Source organism: Gekko japonicus, unplaced genomic scaffold (assembly GCF_001447785.1).
Source record: "Gekko japonicus isolate JY-2015 unplaced genomic scaffold, Gekko_japonicus_V1.1 scaffold459, whole genome shotgun sequence".
NCBI classification, from domain to species: Eukaryota; Metazoa; Chordata; class Lepidosauria; order Squamata; family Gekkonidae; genus Gekko; species Gekko japonicus.
This window is the reverse complement of record NW_015173137.1, coordinates 766,479-779,023: the sequence shown is the minus strand read 5'-3', so window position 1 is coordinate 779,023 and position 12,545 is coordinate 766,479. Positions and strand designations below refer to the sequence as shown.

At 45.1% G+C, this 12,545-nt stretch overlaps 1 protein-coding gene across 3 annotated transcripts in view; it reads right to left on the bottom strand.

Annotated features, from left to right (window-relative positions):
* The window catches only part of VDR (vitamin D (1,25- dihydroxyvitamin D3) receptor), a 122,885-nt gene that overhangs the window by 23,540 nt on the left and 86,800 nt on the right, over nucleotides 1-12,545 (bottom strand). For all 3 annotated transcript variants that reach the window (XM_015422216.1, XM_015422214.1, XM_015422217.1), the window contains one exon: nucleotides 11,308-11,438. In XM_015422216.1, the coding sequence (XP_015277702.1) occupies nucleotides 11,308-11,438 (131 nt within the window). The remainder of the gene's footprint in view (nucleotides 1-11,307; nucleotides 11,439-12,545) is intronic.

Here is a 12,545-nt window from a genome sequence, read left to right as displayed (position 1 = left end):
CTTTCACTTGCCCTCCTCACCACATTATCCCACCAAACAAAGAAATCAACCCCTGAACTCCTTAATCAACCTCTGAAGTCCTTTTACCACAAACGGTGGCAGATTTATAGGTAATTGTATTTTTGCGCCAGGGTTGAAGGGTAAAAACCACTGGGGGAGAGGCGATTTACGTGGGAAATGGTTAAGTAGCTCCTATCAGGGGTCATTTCGTAGAAAAAGAGCTAGGGGAACTCATTAGCATAACTCATTAGCATATGCCACACCCCCTGACATCACCGGAAGTGTGTCATAAGGCCACACACCCCGCCCCCGGGAGTGCAAGGAAGCCCTGCGAAGGCCCTCCCTGGCCCCAGGCAGGCAGGGGTGGGGAGAGGCAGGGAGGAAGCAACTTACCCTCCCTCTTCTCCTGCCTCCTTCTGGCTGAATGAGGGCCAGAAGTGGGGTGGCCGGAAGCAGGGGGCGGGGCTTCGTCATGTGCCCCGCCCCCCCGTACCTCACCGGGGGAAATGCGATCCCCCCTGAAATGACCTCTGGCTCCTATCCCCCTGCTGATCTCCCCCTTTGTACTGCAGCCTCTGCAGCTGCGTTCTGTTTCAACATATCATAACCATAATCATGAAATGACCTGCAATGTGTAGTCTTGCACTCATGGGGTATATTCCAGAAGGCACTGTTTCCTTGGGACAGGTACAAAATGACTTCAGCGTCTCCCACCAGAAATCAGATAGCAACACCGTTTTGGAACTTGGCCAAAGCGAGGCAACCAGGCTGCAGTCCAGCGCCAGTAGGAGTAGTCACCATTCACATGGAGCAGAACGGGAGTACTCCAAAGTGGCTTCCATTCATTTCTGAACTGGTAACTAAGTACCACCGTGTTCCCCCTTCTCCTACTTCCGGAAAGAATGGAATGCTAAGTAGTACAGGAATCTCAAGTGTTTGCAACAAGCTTGAAGACACTTTTTTTTTTCATAGCAGAAATTGGCTCCCCTGCAGTCTGCGTGGAAATGACAGTAGCTCTGTGTCAGGCCTGCTTTCGTGGAGAACAAGATGCATGGAAGAGGCTGTACTGCAGCCAGCATACAAAAGCCTCCTGTAGCCGCTCTGGTAAGTAGTTCTTCCATGCATGGCACCAGCAGAAGTAGTCAAGCACAGTGCAAGCAGCAGCTGCCACGCTGGGGGTGGCGGTGGTAAGAACCAGCCCCCAGATTCCAAACGATATTCTGCAAAACATACTGCAGATTCTTTCAAATAGCCTCCATGCTGCCTCAACTCAGCCTGAAACCCCCCAACCGCCCTCCCAACACACACTTCTAGATTCCTCACTATGTCTGTCTGCAGCTTCTGTGTACTTATCACCTCTGGAGAAGATCACGGAATATAAACAGCAACTGGAAATTTAGGAAACTGAGGACTTCACACTGTGAATACTTTCAAGTTCGGGTGCCCAAAGAGCACAGGCTAAGGCTCCTTGGTCACATACTCATCTGTGTACTGTTTATCAGCTCAAAAATCACACAAAGGCAGATTTTCAAGTGAAGTCCAGAAGACACATCCTGACACTCAGGTGTACTTACTGAATTAGAAACACTGATTTCCTGGCAGATATGGTGTCCTGTTAGTCAGCTGAGTCAGAAAGCTAAGAGTTCGTTAAGCTGTTCTCATTGACAGATGCGTTAAAATGAAGGAAGAGGGGAAAGATTACGGGAAGTTAAGTGTACTGTACTGTCAGGGTATACTGCCCCCCCCCCCCCTTTCTAGACTGTCTTTTTTTGTTACAAGTAGAAGTGATCATTTCATCCCCAAGAAGCAGCCGGTTAGCAAAGAGCCCTTCAGCCGCTGGAAAGAATCAGGAAAGACTTGCAAAGAATGATAAAACCATCCATTCAATGAATTAAAATGTACGGAATTGCTTGGGGAAAAAGTGGGACATGCAGTCCTAAAATTAAGTGTGCAAAATTAGAGGTGATTTATTGGCATGTAACACCTACACAATAAGTTAACAATGTTTAGACAATGCCAATTTAATTTTTAAAGGCCAGATACCAGAAATCCAAGATGGCTCTTATTTTTTCCCTCCCCTGGAGGTTTCTTTCAGGAATCAGACAATGCATTTTAAACGAAAAACAACAATGTGGGAGAAGCTAGCGACGCATGTCTTGAAAAAGAGTCAGCAAAGAGTCAGCAAAACTGGGATTTTTGCCTGATTTAGCAAATCTCTTCCATACACCAGGCAGATATTTAAAAGGTTCAGATATGCTAAGAATCACAGATTCATCTGACAGGGTGCTTTTGACTGGCTTAAAGGAGGTATTTTGAGCAAAATAGCACAGCAGTTATGGGAATTTGGTTTCTGTTCACATCAGTATCATCATTACATACAACATTCTATAATTACTGCTTACACGTGCTTTCTTCAGAAATACTGTGGTCTCCAGCTGTGCAGGTAGGTGCAATAGTTGTCACTAACATAATAGTTATTCCTGTCAAAAGAACAAAGCTGAGATATAATCTCACACCCCAGTGTGTGAATATGAAGTACTTCTGCACATATGTAAGGAGTGCTGTGTGGGTTTCTTTTTTTGGGTGCACCTTTTCATGTAATGTCAAATCCTGCTACAAAATTCCCCCAACTTTCAGGTACATATTATCACCATTTCCACATTGGAAAGGTGGTGGTGAAACTGACATTTCTACAAATTTCTGGCTGCCCAGAAAAAGAACGAGGGGACAAGAACAGCAACCCCGTGACCCCCCCCTTTTCTCAATTGGGAAGCTAGAAATTTTGGGGAGCACTCAAAGAAAATTCTATGAAATATTGCTTTCATTTGGAATGAGTGAAACACTTTTTAAGACTTATAAGGACCATTTGTGTTTATTCTAAAGAAACATACAACGTAATTTCTTGGCTATGTTTATTTAAATGTGGCTAATTTAGTCCACAATTAATTTGCTACCATGTGTATGATGATAGAACACTGTTGCATAGTTCAGTGGTTTTCATTTTATAAAGTTTAACTCAATATCCAAATGGGCTGGCAGTTAAATATTCAGGTTTGATAATATTTTTTTAATTGAATTCATTTATACCCTGTCCTTTTGCCCCCAATGGAGACTCAAAGCAGCGCACGTTTCCTCTCCTCAGTTTCATCCTCACAACTCTGTAAAGTAGGTGAGGTGGAGTATGTGACTGGCCCAAGGTCACCCAGATAAGAAACAACTGCATGTACTTCAACCCCCCCACCCCACCCCCAAATTCCAGTTCCCTTAGGTTCCCAACCACTCACACCTGGAAATAAATCCAGGTTTTCCATGGATTCAGAATTTCCAGAGATATTACACCTCAGGTGGCAAGACTGTAATGCTTCCAAAAAGAATTCAATACCTCCCTGTTTGCCCCTTACTATACAGCTGTTTACCATCTGCCAACTCATCCTCAGCAGCCTCCTTTCTATCCTAACATCCTCCTCCTCAAAGCCTCTTCAGATTTCGTCTGTTTTATGCTGTCCTGATGCCCTCTGGGACAAACCTCATTTTGCTCATCCTCGTATCATCTAACTCAGTATGGTAGAATATGAATCTTGAAAAAATCGTACGAAGTGAAAAGCATGCACAAATTGAAGGGAAAGTCATTCTAAGGTAATGGCCAAGGGATACATTACACACCTCAAAAATAATGTCAGATTATCACTACACATGGTCTGGCATGCTGGAAATGTAGAATGAGATGGGAGCATATTGATGGGTATGGCAGAATTGTTGAACCACAAAGACATATCGGTCAAGTATCAGGTGCAGTCTTCAGAATCACTTTATTATATGCAAATTTGGACCACTGTGATATTCTTACGGACATGGGTGAACTGGGAGGGGGGGGGAAGCCCCGGAAAAGGGCCAAGGCCCAGCCCCCACAAGAGAGGGAAGGGAAGGAGAAGGAGCCAGTCGGCCTTGCAGCTTTGCCCAAACCAAGCACAGCTCTTCTACTTTGGGCTGGATTGGACCAAGTGGGTGTGGGGAGGTGAGATCCCCACAGACTATAATGGCCAAACCACCCCCACTTATGGACTCACACAAACATTTTATAGAGGAGCTGTTGAAAATTATCTGAAGGTGTAACAACAGCAATGCTCATTATTGATTGTTTATTAGAAGGGTAAAACATATCTTTTTTTCAAATTTGGATAAAGTAGTTCAAACATCCATGAAATACATTTTAAAAAACTATACTGTCATTCTGTTAATAAAAGGGAAAAAAACACCGGCTCCCTTCCCACAGCATTATCTGTGACTGGGTGGACAAAACCGCAGTCTAATTGCAACAGCTGTCGATAGGTGAACGCAGGCCCTAAGAAGCCACTTGGAAGAGTCAAGGTTAAACTGGAAAGCCAAACCTTGTGAAATTCAAACTGAACAAGAGGCTGGCACAAGTCCACAGGAGACGGGCTGTTTTCAAAACAATCAAGGAGGACTGTAATTCCAGTCCTGCAAGAGCAATCTTGTTTACTTTTTCATTAGGATATTTTGAAGGCTCCCCAATCTCGAACTGAACAGACTAGCTCTGCTTTAGAAATAACCAATTCATTAGGGGCGATGGCTACCAGGCATCAATCAACGTAATAAACTAATTGAACAATACACTAATGGTGCAATTAGTAAACAGATTGTCATGGTAATAGCTCTTCAAATCTGGGAGGATCCCCCCCCCCAATTTTAACAGTACTTACATAAACACAAGCTTAAGCCTTACTCTCACACAGGATCCCATAATTTGTTTCTAAGCACATAAAAGGAACCCCTCCCCCAAAAGGAAAAGAGGTGGGGAAGACAGCAGAATCTGGTATCCAGGACCCCAGCACTTTAGACACAACACAATGTTTGCTAGATATTTCTTGGAACCAACAAGAGATGCCTCAAGCCACATAAGCTTGGAGTAAGGACAGGGAATAGTTCAGTTCAGACATTAAACTCATGATTTAGGAAGCCTAACTAGGGTAGGGTTTAGGGCTGCCAAATGTGCCCGGGGGGCGGGGAATCCCCCGCTTTGAAGCCCTGATTTCCGACGCAGCGGAATCGTGGCCCAGGGGAACCCCACCCCCGGCGTGCGCGTCACTAGCAAGTGACATAGGCACGCCGGGGACGCTGGGGGTGGGGCCACGGCCATACAAGGGAAAACTCCATGGTTTTCCCTTGTATGGCCGTGGCCCCGCCCCCAGCGTCCCTGGCGTGCCTACGTCACTTCCGGGTGATGCGCACGCGGCGCGCGCGCACAACCCTGGCCGGGAGCCCCCCGCTCCTGGCGAAGAAGAATTTGGCAACCCTAGTAGGATTACTCCACTTCTTGAAGACAGGAGTGTGGGGCAGATGGAACAAAATAACGCTTTGGAAGCACCAACCATAGTTTGGATTGTAAAATAAGATTTGCACCATGATAACTCCGCATGATATCTGAACTAAGTCTCTGTGATTCCAAATGGGAAGCTGACACCTCCAGGCACTAGGGCTATCAGAAGATGGTAGTCTTGGGTGCCTCCACAATGCTCTTTTTGGACCTTGCTCCTTTGGCTTACTTGGTAAGTGAGTGTAAAAACAGATCTGACTTCCATGTAAGCACCCCTAGGTTGTCATTCCAAACCACAAGCTTGCAAGTTGCATAGGCCAACATTCCTCATGACCCACCAATAAGATCCAGAAGGGGAGCCCTAATTAGCGACACCACTCAACGTATAGTGTGAATTGCAACGGCTATAACCAGGTCATATCCCAGGGGAAAAAACCAGCTGGCCGACACTTACAGAGAGCGCGACCCTTTGAGTAATTTGGCCTACAGCTCATTGAAGCACATTCTGTTCCCATTCATTTAACTAGTGGTCAGTCTGGGAAGGCTATTTTTAGCTACAGTCAGTTAAGATTTCCTTTATCAAGTAACTATTTCACTAAAAGGATCATTTTACAAGTTAACTGCTACACTGTACACATCCACCGGATCCAGCTTTGCTGTACTTAGAAAACGTCTCATGGCCACTCTGCTAGTGAGAATTAAAGGTGAGCCTTGCCCATTCCAGGAACTCTGCAAAGGGGGTACAATTCTGCTCCAGTTGCCCTTTGCCCCTTCAGAGGGCCACAGTAGTCAAAGTCCTCCGCTCTCTTCAGAGCTTGTAATGCAAAGATGCTCCAAATAAGCACAAAAGCCTGTCTAATGATTACAATAATGTAATCACATGGTGAAAAAAATACAAGAAAATGCTCTGTAAAATTCTACTTATGAATCAGGCAGCTGTAGCCCTGCCAAAATGCTTTACCGCTGGAATATCCTAAACTGCTGATTTATAGCTACAGTTCAAATGCCAATACAGTGAAAATTGTTCAGATTTCTGCAGCTAATGGATTGTTGTAAGACTTTTTCCAGCATATACCAGAACTACTGAATAGCTTCCATGTAGCACTGTACAAATACGCAAAAAATCACCATACTCTGGACAACAAACGTGTGTGAATTTTGACATCTGACTCTGCTAGCATATACATATGTGTGTGTTCATGCATAAGGTGGCAAAGGAAATACTATTTGAAAACTCTGATGCAGTTATTGTTTATTTTACTTGGGTGAACCAAGACTTTGATGAGCTGTCATTCTTTCCCTGTTTCTGTTAGTAAAGGTAAAGGTTTCCCTTGCTCGAAAGCCAGTCGAATCCGACTCTAGGGCTGCGGTGCTCATCTCCGTTTCAAAGCCGAAGAGCCAGCGCTGTCCGAAGACGTTTCCGTGGTCATGTGGCCGGCATGACTAAACACCAAGGCACACGGAACGCTGTTACCTTCCCACCAAAGTGGTTCCTATTTATCTACTTGCAATTTCTTGCTTTCGAACTGCTAGGTTGGCAGGAGCTGGAACTAGAGACGGGAGCTCACTCCGTCTTGCGGCTCCCGGGTCTCGAACTGCTGAACTACTGACCTTCCACAGCCTGCAGTTCAGCGTCTTAACCACTTGAGCCACCGCAGCTCTTCCTGTTTCTGTTACTACACCTTTAATGGCAGCATGATGTTTCCACACATTGATGGATACTGCAACAGTGCGCTGTACCAATCATTTGCATTCCAGGTTTCCCTGGAAGTGACATCATGTCATCACCATTGTTGCAGTATCCATCAATGTGTGGAAACATCATGCTTCTTCTTTCTCCCACCAATCAGAGGCCCGCTGGCTCTTGCCCCCCAGCAAGCACCTGTGAACCTTGTTCTTTCCAAAATAAACCTCCAAAAGCATTACTTGGGTTCTTGAGCTGGATCCAGATGAGAAGTGCACTATCTAGAGCAGGGCCCCCCAATGTGGTGCCCATGGAGTGCCATGATGTCCACTGACATCTTTCTCGGCACCCGCCAAGTGCTTTTAGAACGTGGGTGGGACCAGGTGGGGCTCCTGTCTGTAGGGCTTGTGATTGGCCACGGAAAACCTGGTTGGCTTTCCAGATTTTTTTTTAAGTTGCTTCAACGGCAGCTGCAACTACAGTACAAGAATCTTCACTGTGTGTCTAAAGGTAAGTCGTGTGCATGCAAGAAAATCTTTTCAAACAATATATTCATCTTAAATGGCTTCCCGTTAAACAGAACTTCTCCCTGAAATGTGGAAGAGTTACTGTAGAGTTTTGCATGACCTGACCCGTTACATTTGGGGGGAGAGTTCTATCTCCTGAGGCAGCCATTTTAGGGCTGACTCTACCTTCAGTAGGGCTGTCAAATGTGGGCGGGGAATCCCCCGCTTTGAAGCCCCAATTTCCGACGCAGCGGAATCGGGGCCCGGGGAAACCCTGCCCCTGGCGTGCGCGTCACTAGCAAGTGACGTGGGCACGCCGGGCACGCTGGGGGCGGGGCCACGGCCATACAAGGGAAAACTCTATGGTTTTCCCTTGTATGGCCGTGGCCCCGCCCCCAGCGTGCCCAGCGTGCCCAGGTCACTTCCGGGTGACGTGGACGCGGCGCGCGTGCTTTGCACGTGCACACACCCCCGACGCCGTCCGGGAGCCCCCCGCTCCCAGCGAAGACGGATTTGGCAACCCTAGCCTTCAGCAGCAGCCATTTGTAGCTGTACTTATTACCGTGTCAGAATTCTAAAGGGTGCCTGTAGGCTCAAAAAAAGTTGGGGACCCCTGGTATAGAGGAAAGGTTTCCTCTACAATGATTAGTTATTGATGTCCACAATTATAACAATCCTATAGGCTCTGCTTGTTGCGTAAAATGTTCAGTTGCCCTTTAGCCTATCTTCCCTACTTTTTTGAGGAGATTAGAAAAGAGAGGAATTATATCATGGCAAATGCTATCTGATACACAGACCAAGTTTATTCTGCATTGGCTGGCAGGGGAGGATTGGTCATTAAGGCTAATGGAAAGAGTCCCAATGGCCTGAGGGGCTGTCTCCCCGCAATGAGGCTCCCTCCCACCAATGCCATTCCAGTCTAGGGCTGCCAAGTGGGGGCAGGGGGCGGGTAAACCCCCGCTTTGGAGGCCCGATTTCCGCCGCGGCAGAATTGGGCCCTGGGGGGAACTCCGCCCCCCGAAGCGCAGCGTGGCTGCGTCACCAGAGGTTGATCACGTTGGGGGCGTGGCCCCAATCATCAGAGAGAAAACTCTATGGTTTTCCCTCCGACGATTGAGGCCACGCCCTCAACGTGATCGACGTCGCGCGTCACTTCCGGTGATGTGCTGGCGGTGCGCGCAGGACTCCTGCTGGTGAGTAAAATTCACTTGGCAACCCTATTCCAGCCCTAAGAGAAGGGTGGGTGACAGGGTGAGGGATGGGGCTGCCCTGCCCAGCCTCACCCTGCCCTGCTGCCTTTCTGCTGGGAGGGGGAGCTGGAGTGGGCAAGGCCTGTTTTCCAAGGCCATCTCCTCTCCCCCACCCACCCTTCCCAGCTGGTTATACACAGCATAATTTGTTTCTGTTCCATTTGAAGGAAGACCTTAATCTCTTCCTACAGCCCTCATATACAGAACTTATTAAATTAGTTTATTAGAATGAGTCTATTGCTTGGGCACAAGTTTTTCCACATACATTTTCCATGAGTCACTGTCACATGAGCCAAGGAGGCAGTCAATCCATACACTGAGCTTAATACAGCAAGTTAAAAATGCAGATAAACATGGTAGGTGCTAAGTCTATACCTAATGGCCAAGTTACAGTCTCTCATACTGTTCTCTGTCGTGTTGCATGGTATTCCATTTCCTGGAAAACACAGAGAGGCCTACCAGGCCAGAGGTGTAGTAAGTCTAGGACTGCTGGGTTCTCAGCATCTCGATTCTTTAGATTCATGGAGTAGGACCTGGAGGTGTCACAGTGAAGAACAGTACTAATGGTCCCATGTAGCTAGGAATTATATCATGTTATTTGTGAATGCATGCAGTTACATCATGTGGCTTTGAACAGAAACAACCTATGCACAAAACACATTAGTACTTGTGCTTTTTGTGCCATATTATTGCCTCTCATCTCAATTTACATGTCAGCAGTTACCATAAATGAAGACACATAGAAGACAGAATAAGGTGGTGGCCCTGAGATTTCAACCTGAATCTTAGGGCCAAACCTAAGCCTCTCAGAACTCATATGTTCAAAAAGGAAATGACAGGACTGCAAGTGACAAGACGAAAAGTAAATGTCCCAAAAGTAAATCTCTCAGGTATGACCAGAACTGAATTCTTTTTGAGAGATGAAAACCAAGGTTGCTTTCAACAGGTACCTCAGGTTTTGAGGCTTCTACTCAAACAGTGACAGTTTTTATTTGAGATTCTGCATGGCATCGTCAGGCATTCATCAACCTTCTGGGTTTTTCCTACCTATAGTGTGGACTTCCCTAAACCTCTTTCATTATGACCTTTCTGGAAAGATTGTACCTAAAGTAGATTTTGGGAAAGTATGGACGGGAAAGTGTGCATTTCTGGGGGGAAACCCCCCAAAACATCCAGTACCACTTCCCTTCATCTACTCCCCACCCCGACAATAGCAGCAGATTTTTTGCCATTTTGAAAAATGTAAAGAATGTTGTTTGAAGTTATACCACTGTAATGCCGCTGCAAATATCTTTGCATTAAAAGTGGCAATGACAAAAAAGGCGGAGTTGCCCATTCAGAAACAATCCAAGTGTCTCCGAATCCAAACAGGATAATGCAGGCTGCACAAGCTCAGTGTAGTAGGCACAGGTGTCAAAATCCTCGAAAGAGGGCTGATAGTAAAAACAGCCTGGTTGAAGCCAAAACCCAAAACAAAAAAAAACGAACAGAAGCAGAAATTCCATACTATAAACCACATCAACTGAATGCTTGGAACCCATTTTATACAATGAAACACACTTGCACACTTACCTGTATGAAGTAACATAATGTACATAATATCAACTACTGAACTCTGACTACCACTGCTTATCATCTTTCCTTTAGTCTACACAGGCTTCCCTATTCAGTTCCAGTTATCTTCCTATGGAGTATCGCAAAGCCAATCCCATGCCCCCAACACTGAAATCTTTTAAAAAATTGCTGTATCCTGCATATTAATTTATTTATTAGATTCGTTTAGAGTCTGCCTTTCTCACCAAAGCGCGGTGGATTACAAAATCTAAAAATCAATTCAAACACGCAACAGTGACCTCCATTGAACAAACAATTCCGTAGGGTATGACACACAGTGCATATTTATGACATAGCTAGTCCATCTGTTTTGTTGTGTTCAGGTAGACTTAAATTTGCATGTAACTGCAGCAAATAAATGGATATCTAGTTCTTGGCTTAGGTTTGATTTATACATGCAGCCTGAGCCAACTGAAAACTGGGTTTGCAAAGGCATGGTGAAAACCACTGCAACTGCATGGCAAGTCTATCTACACAAAGGGCTTTCAACGTAGGAGAGCCACCACAAAGTTGCATGTTTATAAAAGCAAATGATATGAGAGATCCATGACTGGATCTGCTGATTTTTTTAAGACTAAGAAACAGGAATATGTGAGAAAGGACACCAACTGACTTGTGGGTTTTTGTTGCTGCTGTTATTGTTAAACTTCTCTGTCTTTGTCCCTATTATGGCTAACCAGGGAGAATTTTCTACTGGGGTTCCTACTGCCAACCCAGAGCACGAAAAAATGAGGCAGTCCAAAAAATAAATAAATAAACAAACAAACAGAGAGAGGTCGAGAAAGAAATTGGACTGAACCCTGAAGCAGCAATTGTCAGAATGGTGTTACAGAAACCATTGAGAAATTTATGCAGAAACCTGGGCTCGAACCATTGCAAAACTTGCAATGCGAGACAGGATGTCGTGTGGTGACTCACATTCTTTCATCATGCCTATGTTGATGCAACGCTTCAGCCGGCATGCTTGGCAATGTCGTCGGTTGTCTTTGGTGATTTTACAGTCACCGTTGAACGGACACGTGAATTTTGCTTTTCTTTTCATGCTCCTCCTGGGGAAAAAAAATACACATACACAAAACATGACACCTCTGCTTACATATTGTCAGACAAAGGTCTTTTGCACAGACACCATTTTAAAAACAAACAGTGTGACAGATTTGCATACAAAGCCACCTGTCCTCTAAGAAGGCAACATGCATGAGATTACCAGGCAGAGGGCAAACATCCTCTATGTAGTGAACGTTCTGTTTTTCTAAGAGCTTGGATTATTTAAAAATCAATTCTGTTATCCCATTTTCAAAGATGATAATAATTTTCACACCTTCACAGTTTTCTATCTGAACGCTCAATAATTTGTGGACCATGTAGAGAGCTGGAAGACGGGACAAAATTCTTGTCAAACAGATAACATAGCTTGTACTATAAAAAGGAAAACATTAACCATGGCTCAAATAGTTTTCCAGGTTTAGGCAAGGCTATTTTGAACCTGGACAGACATGTGCAAAAGACAAGAACCCAGCACAGAAAAACAAGTATACCAAGATATAGTATTGTGCAAATTATGCACGTTTCTAACCACTTCATAAAAAAACCCTCCAAAAAAGAAGCTTTCTCCAGCAAGATGACAAAGAATGCTGTGCCCTATGACAAAAATAAGTTCAGCTGTTGCTTGGAGTGTCCAGATGTTTTGAAATGCTTTACTAGCAGTACCACTGACCAATTCTGAGGTTGAAGCCGTAATGTTCTCTATGACAAAAACCTTAAACTATTGATCAGAGTGTACACAGAATGCTATGCCACCTTAAAGACTAGCGGTGCAATCCTAAACAGAGTTATATTTTTCTAAATCAACTAATTTCAATTGAGTTAGAAGGATGTAATTCTTTTTAGGACTGCACTGCTTCCCCCAGGGATGATAGGTTTATATCAGTTATGTTTTTGAGACTTTAAGGGATCATCTTTCTAACAGCAGAGCGGGAGTGCAGGGAGCCAAGTAGGCCAGGGTTTGGAAGGGAAGCCAAGTAAGCAGCCCACGGCTCGCTCTTTTCCAGTGCACAGAAACAGCTAGCAAATACTACTGTGCATGGGAGGTGTGATCAAACTCCATCATCTATACGGGAGTATTAAATGAATATGGGAGTTTTGCTTGAGGAGGG